The sequence below is a fragment of the Budorcas taxicolor genome, chromosome 22 (genome assembly GCF_023091745.1).
Source record: "Budorcas taxicolor isolate Tak-1 chromosome 22, Takin1.1, whole genome shotgun sequence".
Lineage (NCBI taxonomy): Eukaryota > Metazoa > Chordata > Mammalia > Artiodactyla > Bovidae > Budorcas > Budorcas taxicolor.
The window spans coordinates 62,294,730-62,309,487 of NC_068931.1; the positions used below are offsets into that span (position 1 = coordinate 62,294,730).

Consider the following 14,758-nt stretch of genomic DNA (forward strand, 5'->3'; position numbering starts at 1 on the left):
TCCATTAATGTGCTGGTTCTGAGAAGCCCCCCGGGGGTTCTTCACAGACCTTGATAAACTGATACAGAGTTTATCTAAAGGAGACTATATATAAGATTTGCCAAGGAATTTGGGGGAAGCAAAAACAGTGAAAGGGCTTGGCTAGATAATTAAAACACGCTTGTCTCAGGTGAGCTGTCCTACAGGCAGAAACCAAAGACAGAGATGCTTGTTCAGGTCCTTTGCGGGGTGGAGGTGAGGGGAGTGATCCTCAGAGAGACACAGGGCAGGGCAAGGGGCAAGTCAACCACCCTGAGGCCTCAAGTGGAGGCCGGCTTCTGTGGCCCTATGGGGGCTCTGGAGGACACGCTCCACTAGAAAACTGGCCTCATTCTGATGCAAGGGACCCATCTGTCCTTTACCCTTCTGCAGGTGAGTCACACCTGAGGTGTGGCTTGGCTGGGGGCAGGCTGCTGCCTGGCTTCCCAGGCAGGTGGCTCCCAATGAGCTGGAAATCATTTGACTGACAAAGGCTGACTATGAAGCCTCAGGCAGAACAGCAAGTGGGCGGCAGGGGTGGTGGGGCGGGGGGGGGGGGGGGGGTGGCGGTGGTGGCGGGGAAGGGGGTCAGCCCGACTGGGGCCCTGGGGCATCCATGCCTTTTAATGAAGGATGAGAACCTTACAGGCAGTATCAGTGACAGACATGGGAAGCTGTGCCAAAACTTGGGGTGGGGATGGGGAAACCACTAGTGCCCCGGTTTGGGGCCTAGCTCTTTCCTCTCCTCACTCCTGAGCACAGAAAGCAGTCTCCTGTTTCCTAACCACCCACCCATTTCCTACCTTTAGGATCGTTTTGATACAGGAAGGAAGAAACTGACAGAAAAATGGGATTGGAGCTCGTGATGACATCGACAATTAGGGTTAGGGAAAGCAGTAATGAGGTCTATGCAAAGAGAGGAGGGCTTCCCTGGTGGCCCAGCGGTAAAGAATCCACTTGCAAAAGGGATCTGCAGGAGACCTGGGTTTGATCCCTGGGTCCAGAAGATCCTCTGGAGGTCATGCCAACCCACTCTAGTATTTTTGCCAGGATAATCCCATGGATTACCATGGGATCGCAGAGTCGGACACAACTGAAGGTACTGAGCATGCATACACACAGCCAAAGGGAGGGACAGCAGAGGCCAGCAGCTGACGGCAGGAACAGTTCCTGCAGATGGCAGCATCCAAAGCGTGACCCTGCGCATGAGCTACAAGCCAGAGGGAAGGTGAGGGCCGGGGGCAGGGAGGTCACTGACACGCACGTGGAGACACAGAGAGGGGTGGCGACTGGCAGGGGGAGAGGAAGACATGTGACAAGGACCAAGGGGGCTTCTGGAGGGGGAAAGGATGGGGGCCATCTCTAAAGGAAACCCTGAAGGTGACTGAAGGAAGAAAGGCTTGGGAGAAGCAGAAGTAAACAGAGAGGCAAGGAATGGAGACCTCACCTCCTGATTGCAAGATGAGAGTGGTTGTCCCCAGGTGAAGACTTTGTGGTCTGCGGTGGTCTTCGGGGGAAAGCCAGGTTTTCCTGTAAAAGTGAGGTGGTAGAAAAAATGCTTTAGAAGAAAGCAGAGGGCTTATGGAGTTAAGTGGGAACTAGAACCGAGAGTCCAGGGTCACAGAGAAAGGGACTAGGAGATATCAACTGGTGGACATATTAAAACATAGAGCACTATGGCCAGCTCAAAGATCTTTGCTATTTTATTTATTAAAATAAAAATAATCATTTTATTTTATTTTTTAGTGTTTTCCTTTATTTGGTTGCATTGAGCAAATTGTGAATATTGAGATTGGTACGTACGTATGTTATCCATGGTCTTAGCAGCTGCTTCACTAAGCTGCTTCTTTAGACAGTAGGTGAGAGGGAAGAGCTGAGATGGCCTTCCAGGATTCGCTGCTTGGCAACGGTGACAAATCCTCACACACTTTACCGATGAGAATCACCTAAAGACCCAGCAGAGCCAGTAGGAATACCCTAGGGGTGGCAGGAAAGGCTGGAATTCGGAGGTGTAATTTCCTAATGCGTTTTCAAAAATAGTATTGTTTTCCTGAAATCAGTGAGCTTGTTGGATGTTCATGAATTATTGGCACTTATTCCAGCGTCTGGTGGCCTAGCGGTAAAGAATCTGCCAGCTAATGCAGGAAATGCAGGAGACTTGGGTTCGATCCCTAGATCTCAAAGACCCCTGGAGAAGGAAATGGCAACCCACTCCAGTATCCTTGCCTGGGAAATCCCGGACAGAGGAGCCTGGCAGGCTACAGTCTATGGCGTTGCAAAACAGTTGGACACGATTTAGTGACTAAGACAACAACAACCAGTGTCTGGTACATAGTAAACTCTCAACAAATGTTCGGTAAATGAATTAAAATGAGACATTTCATAATGAATGGGCAGAATCCTTGAGAACAGGAGTGGTGTGGGTGTTGCCTCTCCAGTTTTTCTCAGTACCTTTTCTCTTTTCTAGGAAGTTAGCTTTCATACTTTTCTTCTTTTTCTGCATTTGGTAACCCCAAGTCATGCAACTGCGAAGTTAACTTTACTGCGGAGGCTGGTCTTGTCAGGACAGCGCCCTGTGCGTCTGTGGTTAGGAAGTATGGTCTCACTCAGACGTTTACCCAGGCTGTAAACCAGCGCTTCCTGACCTTGGCTGCACACCAGGATCGCCTGAGGTGATTAAAATTCTGACTCCTGTTCCTGCCTTAAGGATGCTGACTCAGTTGTCTGGTTGTGGGGGGTGGGGGCAGGTGGGGGTGGAGGCAGGTGGGGGTGGAGGCAGGTGGGGGTGGGGCCGGGGTCACCTGGCCGTAGATTTGCTTTTTTAAGTTTCCCAGGGGATTTTGCTGTGCATCCAGAGTGGAAAACCGGTGGTCTGAATGGTTCTTTTCAGAGGGTCCCCTATATCATTAGGGAGGAAGACCTCTTATCGCTGTCTGCCCCCACCCCCAGCATGGGACGTAATTCATTTCTCTTGGTCATTCCAGTCCCTTTCATCCCGGGGTGTATTCCTGCTTTCAGTCTCATGTTGTCATCTGGCTAATTTAGATCTCCTTATGCTTGGGCCCCTAAAAGAATGTCAGAGAGCCTCTGGAGAAGTGAGAGTTGGAACTCTGTTCCTCTATGTCCAGGTGTGTATTGCTCACAACACAGTTGCTGACAACTTCAAGTGCAGAACTTGGTGATCACGAAGAAAAGAACAGAAAATTCAATCTGTGGTTTTGTTGTAACACTTGCGTGCTAATTTTATTAGGGAAATAGCCATTGAGAAACCAAAGCTTGTTTCACAGGAAATGCGAGCCCTGATGACTAGGGAGAGGCAGAGAGAGCTATAAATTGAAGACTTCACCTGCTCGTTTAGCACATGCTTCCTGGTTCCTTGCCCTGTCGCCTCTGTCTTTCCAGAAACCAGGTAAGTTCCTTCTGCACCACCTTAAGATTCCTGTGTTATGAGGGCCCCCAAGTCTGTTAGTTTGAAAGAAGTGCTTTTCCTGTACTAATCCCAAGTACCTAACTTGCCTTGGGGTGGTTTTGTTTAATTCAGTGTTTACCCAGCGGTGACAATGTTATCTTGTCTGACAGTAAGTTAATTCATTTTATTTTTGAGTGAACCTGCAAGAAATCCTTGCAAGGAAACATGGGATTAAAATGGAAGTTTAAACAGCAGATGTAATGCCTTTGCAAGGATGAGCCGTTGAGAGCAAAAATCCCTCAGAGTATGCTTTTGATTGGCTTTAATCTCATTTTTGTTTTAAGATTTTTCTTTATTAACTAGTTGTAATTTGTCTGGTGAAAGTGAAAGCTTTAGCCACTCAGTCGTGTCTGACTCTTTTCGACCCTACAGACTGTAGCCGGCCAGGCTCCTCTGTCCATGGAATTCTCCAGAAAAGAATACTGGACTGGGTAGCCATGTCCTTCACCAGGGGACCGTCCCAATCCAGGGATCGAACCCGGGTCTTCTGTATTGCAGGCAGATTCAGCTGGTGAAGAAGAAAATACAAAACATGTTCTAGTTATTTTTGGTAAATGTTAATTGCTCTTTAACTTCTGTGAGATGAACAAAAGTAATATGAACTCACTGCATAAGCTTGAAACAATATAGAAAGCTATATAAAAAAAGCTCTTTTGCCCCCAGTTACTGATCCATGACCAGACATCTGTCACTGCCCTTTAAGGAGCGTTCAGCCTGGGGTCAGGCTTGCATGCAGCTAGGGACTGGGGTTTAGGAGCTCTCGTGTATCAGGTCACTTTGTGCTGGACTTGAAGCAACTGAGAAAACAGTGTCAGAGAAGGCCACTTTGCTCTTGTTGAGGCTGGATCCGAGAACTCTGCTTGGACTTGAGGGCAACCCTTCCTACAGAACAGCCCCTGGCCTTGTTCTCAGGCAGCGGGACACGCCCGACATGGGAGGCCAGGCTGAGCCAGGCCGGGAGGGGCGGCGGGCAGGCGGTGCCGGTGCGGGCAGTTCCGACAGAAGGAGAGAGAGCAGAGCCTCTAGGGGGTTCACCCTGCTCCCTGGGACACGGGAACCCAGAGCGTGCGGTGACGCCTTGCGATTCACGTCCCGTCAAGAGCAGGGCTGGGAAGTGACCTTTCGCTGCGAGGGTGAAACTCCCTACGCCCTGGCTCAGCGCCCGAAGAGAAGCGGGAGGGGGCGGCCCGACACGAAGCCCTGCGGCTGAGCGCGCGGGGCCGGCCAGGTTCTGGTTGCTGTTGCTCCAGGTCCTGCGGGAATCATCATGGACTCGCTGCTCCCAGCAAGCGCTCGGTTTGGGTTGGATCTTTTCAAAGACCTGAGTAAAACAGATGAGGGCAACGTCTTGTTTTCCCCTGCGGGCATCTCAACCACCATTGGAATGCTGCCCCCGGTGACCCGAGGAGCCGCCGCCACCCAGGAGCAGGAGGTAGCGCGGGCTTCCCTGGCTTTCCAGCCGCAGGCTTGTCTCTGGGGCAGCACTCTGGCAATACCTCGAAAACCTGCCTCCCTTTATCCGGGGCCAAGAAAAGACAGCATCTATCTGAACGGGGCGATTTCAGGTCTATCAGCAAAGTCCTTTCCCCTCTTCCAATACCATCACGTCTTCTGCACCTAAATGCTTGAGATTCCTTTGGGTGAGTGTCTTTGTCCAAAGCAATTCAGTTCAGTTCAGTCACTCAGTCCTGTCCAACTCTTTGCAACCCCATGGACTGCAGCACGCCAGGCTTCCCTGTCCACCACCAACTCCCAGAGCTTACTCAAACTCACATCCATCAAGTCAGTGATGCCATCCAACCATCCCACCCTCTGTCGTCCCCTTCTCCTCTTGCCTTCAATCTTTCCCAGCATCAGGGTCTTTTCCAATGAGTCAGTTCTTTGCATCAGGTGACTAAAGTATTGGAGTTTCAGCTTCAGCATCAGTCCTTCCAATGAATATTCAGGACAGATTTCCTTTAGGAATGGACTGGTTGAATCTCTTTGCAGTTCAAGGGACTCTCAAGAGTCTTCTCCAATGCCACAGTTCAAAGCATCAATTCTTCGGTGCTCAGCTTTCTTTATAGTCCAACTCTCACATCCACACATGACCACAGGAAAAACCATAGCTTTGACTAGACAGACCTTTGCTGGCAAAGTAGTGTCTCTGCTATTTAATACGCTGTCTAGGTTTGTCATAGCTTGCTCCTTTTCTTCCAAGGATCAAGCGTCTTTTAATTTCATGGCTGCAGTTGCCATCTGCAGTAATTTTGGAGCCCCCTAAAACAAAGTCAGCCACTGTTTCCTCATCTGTTTGCCATGAAGTGGGAAAGCCATTAAGTGCATAATTAAAGGCAGAGCAAGAAGGACAGAGCCTCCTGGGGGAAATGACACGGTCTCCACATGGTGTGAATGACGCGTCAGGGAGGGGCGAGTGAAGGGACTGACCAGCAGAGGTGAGATCAGCGCGTAGCCCAGAACTTTCCGTGATCTTGCAGGGACGGCACTGTTCCCTGTGTGCCTCGGAGGCCTGTCTAACCGACATGCAGTTTACCCTGACTGGGCCCCTGTGGGCTTTTCTCTGCTCTCACCACTGACATGGTACTTTTTTTTCTTCCTAGGTGCCTTTCTTTGAAAAAGACACAGAAAGCTCAAGAATCAAAGCTGAAGAAAAAGAGGTGGGGCGACATGGGCTTCCCTGGTGGCTCACTGGTAAAGAAGCCACCTGCCAAGGCAGGAGACGTGGGCTTAATCTCTGGGTCGGGAAGATCCCCTGGAGAAGGAACTGGCAACCCGCTCCAGTATTCTTGCCTGGGGAATCCCATGGACAGAGGAGCCTGGCGGGCTACAGTCTGTGGGGTCGCAAAACAGTGACTCAGCGACTAAACAGCGAACAGCAGGACCTGTCTTATAGCGTCCAGCGATGACTTGGCAGATGTGGGAGCCCTGGGGAAGCGGGTAGAAGATGCGATTCTTATTGTTAAGCAATAATAACAACGGCAGCCAAACAATGTGGCATATGGAGTGTCATACAATAGTAAACCCTAGTGTTAAGAGGAGGCCTCAGCTTTAGTGCTCACTAACCGCTAGGATACATGCCCATAAAGGTGAATAGACTGCGAGTCCCTGTGGCAGAGGGAGTGTGTTTGGAGTTGGCACGTGCGTGTGCTGAGTCACTTCAGTCGTGTCCGACTCTTCGTGACCCTGTGGACTGTAGCCCACCAGGCTCCTCCGTCCATGGAATTTTCCAGGCAAGAATACTGGAGTGGGTTGCCGTTTCCTTCTCCAGAGGATCTTCCCGACCCAGGGATCTAACCTGTGTTCCCCGTGTCTCCTGCTTTGGCAGGCGAGCTCTCTCCCATTAGCGCCACCTGGGCAGCCCATTTTGGAGTTAAGGTCAAATCCTGGCTTCATCACTTAACAGGTGTGCTAGTTTGCGAAGTTGCTCACCTTTAAGCCTCTGTAAAGTGTCTAGTGGAGCAACCAGGACACCTGGCGGCTCACCCCATGGCGCTGCGGCAGTAGTGGGTGATACTGTCACTACAGACTTCCCTGGTGGCTCAGATGGTAAAGAATCTGCCTGCAGTGCAGGAGACCCAGGTTTGATCTCTGGATCAGGAAGATCCCCTGGAGAAGGAACTGGCAACCCACTTCAGTATTCCTGCCTGGAGAATTCCATGGACAGAGGAGCCTGGCGGGCTACAGTCCATGGGGTCACAGAGTCAGACACAACTCAGTGACTAACACTTTTATCACATTCTGTTCTCATTTTAAGGACCTTTTCCTACTCTGTTGATGTTTTATTGGAAACTCTTAGGCCAGGACCCACGACTTCCTGAGGTCTCTTCCAGCTCTGCTGCTGCTGCTGAGTCGCTTCCGTCGTGTCCGACTCTGTGCGAACCAGAGACGGCAGCCAGCAAGGCGCCCCCGTTCCCGGGATTCTTCCAGCTCTAGGGCTGTAGTATTCCTCACTCACGGGACAGTCTGTGCAAACACGGGAAAGAGTCCGCGGGTCAGGGCTGGCATCCAGAGACGAGCAGAGCTCCCTGGGAGGCCGCGTCTGCCAGGACCGCTCTCACAGCCCTTTTCCCGCCCTCATAGATTGTGGCTCAAGTCCCGCAACGGTGTGAGCCATTCGTTTCACGATCCCACATGGCCAGGCTGTCTGCGTGGCTGGGTTCATACACGAGGAGTCAGGCTTCCTTGCGGAGTATGTACAGCAAAGTCGGGTCCAACAGCTGCTCCGTTGTGCAGTCAGTCTATCAGCGCTCACAGCTGATTTCAGGCACTTCCTCTCCCAAGCATGGTCCCAGCAGAGTCTTTGCAAGCTAGAAAAAGGCTCACCTTGGGTGGCAGATGCCTGCTCCTAGGTGAAGAGCTTTCAATCTTCCACCATTGAGTGGGCTTTTCACATATGGCATTCTGTCCGTGCGATTCTCCAGGCAAGAATACTGGAGTGGATTGCCATGCCCTCCTCCAGGGGATCTTCCTGACCCAGGGATCCAACCGAGTCTCTCTTGTGTCTTGCGCCGGCAGGCCTGTGCTTTACCGCGGAGCCACCGCGGAAGCGCAGTGATGACCGCACTGCTTTGCTAGTTTCTACTCAGGAGCGCCCCCTGGTGTCTGTTTGTAGTGCTGCAGACTAGGGTGTGTGTTGATGGCCTTTGTGCTCAGGGACCAACCTGGTGCCTGTTCCTCTTGATGCTTAGATTCAGGCAAGACACAAACCAGTCCCTCAGGCAGCCTCTGAAAAGTCAGAGTGTTGGACACACACTCCACACGCTTCTCTCCTCAGGGAGTTGGGGTTGAGAGTTTTCCCCCAATCACACCATGAGGTGTGGCGGGGAGAAACTGGTGTGTGACCGTCATGAATTGTCCCGCTGGGCTTTGATGCAGTCTCCTCCTGGGTTCATGCTTCTCCGCGCTACAGGAATCTCCGAGCTGGTTCCTGGGTTTCTTGTGTTGTCGTTAACTGGTGTTTCCAGTGGGGAAAGAACGGCGTCCAGAACCTACACCGAGCTCATGGACGACCCCCCAGGCTGCCGTGTCTTCCGGTTGCGGGGAGGGTGGTGACTCCGGGTTTACTGTTGCTGAGATGACTCACTGAGTCTTTGCTTTGACTTTGAAGTTGGAGGCGACAGAAGAGATCCATCGCCAGCTCCAAAGGGTTTTGAGTGAGATAAGCAAGCCCAGCGATGGTTATGAACTGAAAATAGCCAACCGGCTGTTTGGAGAAAAGACATACCTCTTCCTTCAAGTGAGTTTTGCTGAGTTCGCAACATCTGTGAGCGGTACTTAGGAATGGCCAAATGACTCTGTTAAGACTGGGATCTTTGAGGCAAGCTGCCTAATTTGAGCGCCTGACTCAGCCCACATCACTGGGGGTATCCCTCCCACCTCTCCCTCTCACCCTCCACCCCACCCACCTCCCGACCTGTTCTCCAGATACCCAGACCTTTTGGGAGCTTCTTTTTCATCTTGACAATCTGATTTTTGCCTTAACCCTATTGAACCTGCACAAAAATACGCATGGAAGTACTCAAAGCGATTCACCCAGGCCCTAAAAAGATCTCTTCTTACGATGTTAGTCATCTTCATGTGCAGATAAACTTATTTAGAAATGATAGCAATGGATAAAGTGAATTTTAAAGCTATTTCTATTCCTTCCCTGTTTCTCCTAAAGAAATACTTAGATTATGTTGAAAAACATTACCATGCTTCTCTGGAACCTGTTGATTTTGTAAATGCAGCCGATGAAAGTCGAAAGAAGATTAATTCCTGGGTTGAAAGCCAAACAAATGGTAGTGTATGGATGAGTCGTTCATCATAAAAACACTTCTGAGTACCTGCTGTGAGTGAAGCCCTGTGCTGGACGCTGCATAGGGTATAAGGGTGCACAAGCTTTGGGCGGGGACCTGAGATGGGTATTTCAGGTTGGAGGGGCAGGACTGGAGCCAAGGGGTGGGGGAACCCACTGCCGACAGTGGAATGGCCTCAGCAGATGTGGAGAGAGCCAAGGGGATTGGGCAGAGGACCACAGGAAGCCGATTTCGTGGAGACAGGTAGTGGAGAATTATTTGCGCATAGCTGGGGATCGCAGTGACTTTGGGGCTCCTGATACCTGGCTTATGTCTGTCGTGAGGTCATATTTGACTTTTACGTGAGCACCTTTCTTTCTGAGTCTGGGTCCATAAGTAAAAATGTCAGAGGGCTCCTTTCTCTGGGTCAGTGAGAAGCATCAGCTCAATAAAGACGCGCCTGGCCCCTTGCGGCTGGGCCTCCTGCACGGATGGCTGCAGCCTTGAGCCTCGTCCGCAGCAGGGACTCGACGAAGCCCCGCCTCCTCCGCCCCGCCTCACGCCCCGGTGCCAGCCAAAGTCGCAGGAAGTAGCAGAGAGCAATGTTAAGATTTTGCAGAGCAGTGCTGATACTTTAGTGTTAGTATTTCAGAATACATTTTTAAAAAAGATTTATTTATGGATTTGGCTGTACCAGGTCTTAGTTTTGGCTGTGGAATCTTCAGTGGAGGCACGCGAGGTCTTTAACTGCAGCACGCAACCTCTTAGCTGCAATCTGTGGGACCGAGCTCCCTGACCAGGGAGAATACATTAAAAAAGACAAAAATTCCAGTTATCAGAGAGACATCTGTTATTTTAGATTGTAGTTTTTCTTCATACTCAGTTCAAAGGAAATGAAATTTTTAAAAGGGGGATAAAAGAGGGCCTGTCAACGGGTTGGTTGAAGGCAGTAGTCTTCAGAACTTCAGTGGAATGGGCTGAACCCAGAGATAAAACATCAGCTCCTTTGCAATAAAATAAGAGATCTCTAAACCTCAGGTAGCTATAATGAATGGGTTAAAAATAATAATAGCTAACTCCGAGTACTTATTATGAGCTGGATAATATTCTAAGTGTTTCTCTACACAGGGAATCATTGACTCCTTTCAGCAGCTCTGTGAGGCAGGTTTTATTCGTGTTTTACAGGTGTGGAAACTGAGGCTCAGAGAGCTTAAGTAACTTACCCAGGACCCCTCAGCTGATGAGAGGCAAAGCTGGATGCCAGCAGAGGCAATCTGACTCCAGAGCCTGAGCTCTTAGCCCTCACACCTCAGTTTATCCTGTGGGATAAATTGGCGATGGGCAAAGTGAGAACCTCCTATGATTTCTGCCAGCGAACTCTTTGTCAGCTAAGCCTTCAGGTGCTGACCTGGCTGAGGTTTGAACGATCGGTCAAGTCCATGTTCATTGTATCTGACATGTGTAGCACTTGTAATTTTGAAGATGGACCCATTTTGTTCTTGTTGCTGTTCATTTGCAGAAAAAATCAAGGACCTGCTTCCAGACGGCTCTTTAAGCAGCTCCATCAAGCTGGTGGTAGTGAACGTAATTTATTTTAAAGGGCAATGGGACAGGGAGTTTAAGAAAGAAAATACCAAGGAGGAGGAATTTTGGCTGAATAAGGTATGTTCTTTAATTAATTTGTGTGATATGCTTACAGATAAAATGTAGAATCTGAAGTCATATTTGAGCAAATGTACATGGTATATGACTTCCCAGGTGGTTCAGTGGTAAAGAATCTGCCTGCTAATGTAGGAGACACAGGTTCGATCCCTGGATCAGGAAGATCCCCTGGAGGAGGAAATGACAACCCATTCCAGTATTCTTGCCTGAAAAATCTGATGGACAGAGGAGCCTGGCAGGCTACAGTCCAAAGGGTCACAAAGAGTCAGACACAACTGAGCCACTAAACAACAACAGTGTGAGATATATATATATATATATATATATAATGCTGATTCCTAGGCTCTGTTCTTTAGCATGGTCTTAGGTTGAGCCAATTACTTTGGGGAGCCCCCTTGGTGGCCTTCCGCCCCTTGACACCTCGAGCTCTGCTGACTCATTGCAGAGCACGAGCAAGTCTGTGGTGATGATGACACAGCGCCAGTCCTTTAGCTTCAAGACCCTGGAGGACGTGCCAGCCAAAATTCTGGGCCTTCCGTATCGAAACCATGACCTCAGCATGTTCTTGCTGCTGCCCAATGACATCGACGGTCTGGAGAAGGTAAAGCCTTGCCTCTTCCTTGTTCTGCCTTCATCTCCCGAGGCTCTCTGTCTCAGAGCTTGTTTCTGGGTGAGTCTGGAGTTAGGGCTCTCATCTGGAGCTGGTGAAATAGAAAATATTTCTGTCTCTGCAGCAGGTAAAGATGGGTATCTAAAGAGGAGCGTTAAATGGTGCCAGGTTTATCGAGAAGAACCAACACTAAAATATTTGGGGATGAGATAACATGAACGTCTGAGGTCATACAGGAGTTCTAAAGATCACCCACCATTCTCCGAAGTGGTTGATCTCTGTGGGCCCTCTTTCCCAGGGAAGAAAACCACCTATGCACATAGACAGCAATTTTGAATTCTATTCACAGGCTATTGGACTTCCTGAGTTCCTTTTTCAGACATTTCATTTTTAAAAAGACTTTTTTAGGGCAATTTTATGTTTACAGCAAAACTTAGAGGCAGGTACAGAGATTTCCAATACACCTTGTGCCCCACGTACCATAGCCTCCCCATAATCGGCATCACTCACCAGTGTGTTTTTTTTTAACTCCAAATAAACCTACCTCGACTCATAATAAAAGTCCATAGGACCCTTAATCATAAATCCCTTGATGTAGTCCTGCCCACTGGTTGCTCAGACAGTAAAGAATCTGCCTGTACTGCAGGAAACCTGGGTTTGATTCCTGGGGTGGGACAGTCCCCTGGAAAAGGGAATGGCAACCTGCTCCAGGATTGTTGCCTGGAAAATCCCATGGACACAGGAGCCTGGCAAGCTATAGTCCATGGGGTCAAAAAAAGTCAAACACAACTGAGTGACTAACACTTAAACTAGAGCTACTTTGTAGTCAAAATATTGATGTGGTGAGTAGCCTGTATTTTGGAGAACAGGAAGGTTGTTTTAAATCCCTGTTCTTCTACTTAGTAGCTTTCTACCCTTTGAAGTTTCATAATTTCTTTGAACCTCAATATTTTCTCATTTATAAAATGAGTTCCATAGCTCTTAATGTGTGTGTTGTAATGATTAAAATATATATATACACACATACATATACATATACATCCTGGACTAACCCTAACCCTAACCCTAACCCTAGAATGGATCTGAAAAGTGAAGTTACTCAGTCGTGTCCGACTCTTTGCGACCCTGTGGACTATAGCCTACCAGGTTCCTCCATCCATGGGATTTTCCAGGCAAGAGTGCTGGAGTGGGTTGCCATTTCCTTCTCCAGGAGATCTTCCCGACCCAGGGAGTGAACGTGGGTCTCCCACATTGCAGGCAGACGCTTTACTGTCTGAGCCACTAGGGACGTCCAGAATGGATGTAGGACATGAAAAACACTTGCCTAGAATGCCTTTAATGCTTCCAGTTCTTGGAAAGTGCTCAATAAATTGATGGGTGCTGTATTATTAAGATACTAGATGCTATTCTGCTTCTGTGAAATGTGTTTAGCAGCATTGCTGCTGCTGCTAAGTCGCTTCAGTCGTGTCCGACTCTGTGTGACCCCATAGACGGCAGCCCGCCAGGCTCCCCCGTCCCTGGGATTCTCCAGGCAAGAATACTGGAGTGGGTTGCCATTTCCTTCTCCAACGCATGAAAGTGAAAAGTGAAAGAGAAGTCGCTCAGTTGTGTCTGACTCTTTGAGACCCCATGGACTGCAGCCCACCAGACTCCCCTGTCCATGGGATTTTCCAGGCAAGAGTACTGGAGCAGGGTGCCATTGCCTTTTCCATTAGCAGCATTATATGTTGGCAAATATGTTGGGAAAGCAAAATGACAGGATGGATGCAAGCTTTATGAGATTGACACACTGCTTACTGTTCTAACGAGCACTTATCTGCAAGCTTTAAAAGTATTCATAATCTGACTCAAAAGCTCCAGTTGTGGGAATTACTGTAGGGAAATAATTCAAGAATAAAATTTACTTTCTGAGCCAAATCAGCAACATCTTCGTTAAATACATGGTGGCTCAGCTGGTAAAGAATCCGCCTGCAATACAGGAGACCCAGGTTCCATCGCTGGGTAGGAAAGATCCCCTGGAGAAGGGAATGGAAAGCGACTCCAGTATTGCTGTCTGGAGAAGTCCATGGCCAGAAGAGCTTGGCAGGCAGAGTCCACGGGGTTGCAAAGAGTCAGACACTAGGATGCTTGGCTTGAAATTTATATAATAATAATCATAATTTTATTATTAATAGACACCGCACCCACAGTATCTATCGGCGTCCACTTGATACGTATCTAGATGATGGTAAAACGAGTGAAGGGCTTCCCTGGGGGCTCAGACAGTAAAGCAAAATGAATGAAGAACGAGTGTTAGGTGGAGTTTATCAGCTTGATGGAAATATCTATCAGTTTGAAGCTACTTAGAGATATGCAGCGCTGTGAAAATATATTCACTTTATAACAAGAAGAGTAGATATTCAACGTAGTTGCAACTATATAAATATATAGTAATATAAATTACATTCATTATAATTTTATAAATGTTCTTTATAATATAGTAATCTATAAACTATATAATACTCATTATATAAGATAGCATATAAATTATATAATACATATGTAGACAAAGATTAAAGGGGAATAGTAAAAAATGAAATAATAGATATTAAATTGATAGAATAAGAAATGACTTTAAAAATTTATTTACATGCGATAGTTTTCATACAGACAGATAATTTAAATATAGAAATATAAGACAAGTGGCTGGTGTATATATATGTATATATATATAAATAGCAGTTGAGTGAAATAAAATTTCGGTCTCACTTGTTACTAAAGCTAATATTAATAATTAGTATTGCACTGTTTTGAATTTGCACTGATGATCAAGCCGTTCTTCCCTCTTTTTTTCCTTAACAGATTATAGATAAAATAACTCCTGAGAAGTTAATAGAGTGGACTAGCGTGGGGCGTATGGAAGAGAGGGCCGTGGACTTGCACTTGCCCCGGTTCCGGGTGGCGGGCACTTACGACCTGGAAGCCACCTCCGCGGGGCTGCGCGCTGCCGGCCTCTCGGGGAGCCCCGAGGGTGCCGGGCTGCGCTCCCAGAGGCTGCTGCACAGGTCGGTGCTGGAGCTGACCGAGGCGGGCACGGAGGCTGCGGCCGCCACCGCTGTGGGCTTCGCCGTCACGCCGGCCCAGGACTGCGAACGTTTTCACTGCAATCACCCTTTCCTGTTCTTCATCAGGCACAACGAGTCCGACAGCGTCCTTTTCTTTGGCCGATTTTCTTCTCCTTAG

General features: G+C 48.5%; 1 protein-coding gene across 1 annotated transcript; it reads left to right on the plus strand.

Annotated features, from left to right (window-relative positions):
- Positions 1 to 4,754: 4,754 nt before the first annotated feature.
- On the plus strand, positions 4,755 to 14,758 carry SERPINB13 (serpin family B member 13). Its single transcript, XM_052660541.1, has 7 exons — positions 4,755 to 4,919; positions 6,088 to 6,144; positions 8,595 to 8,723; positions 9,150 to 9,267; positions 10,784 to 10,926; positions 11,372 to 11,527; positions 14,378 to 14,758. The coding sequence occupies exons 1-7, from the start codon at positions 4,755 to 4,757 to the stop codon at positions 14,756 to 14,758; spliced, it is 1,149 nt and encodes a 382-aa protein (XP_052516501.1).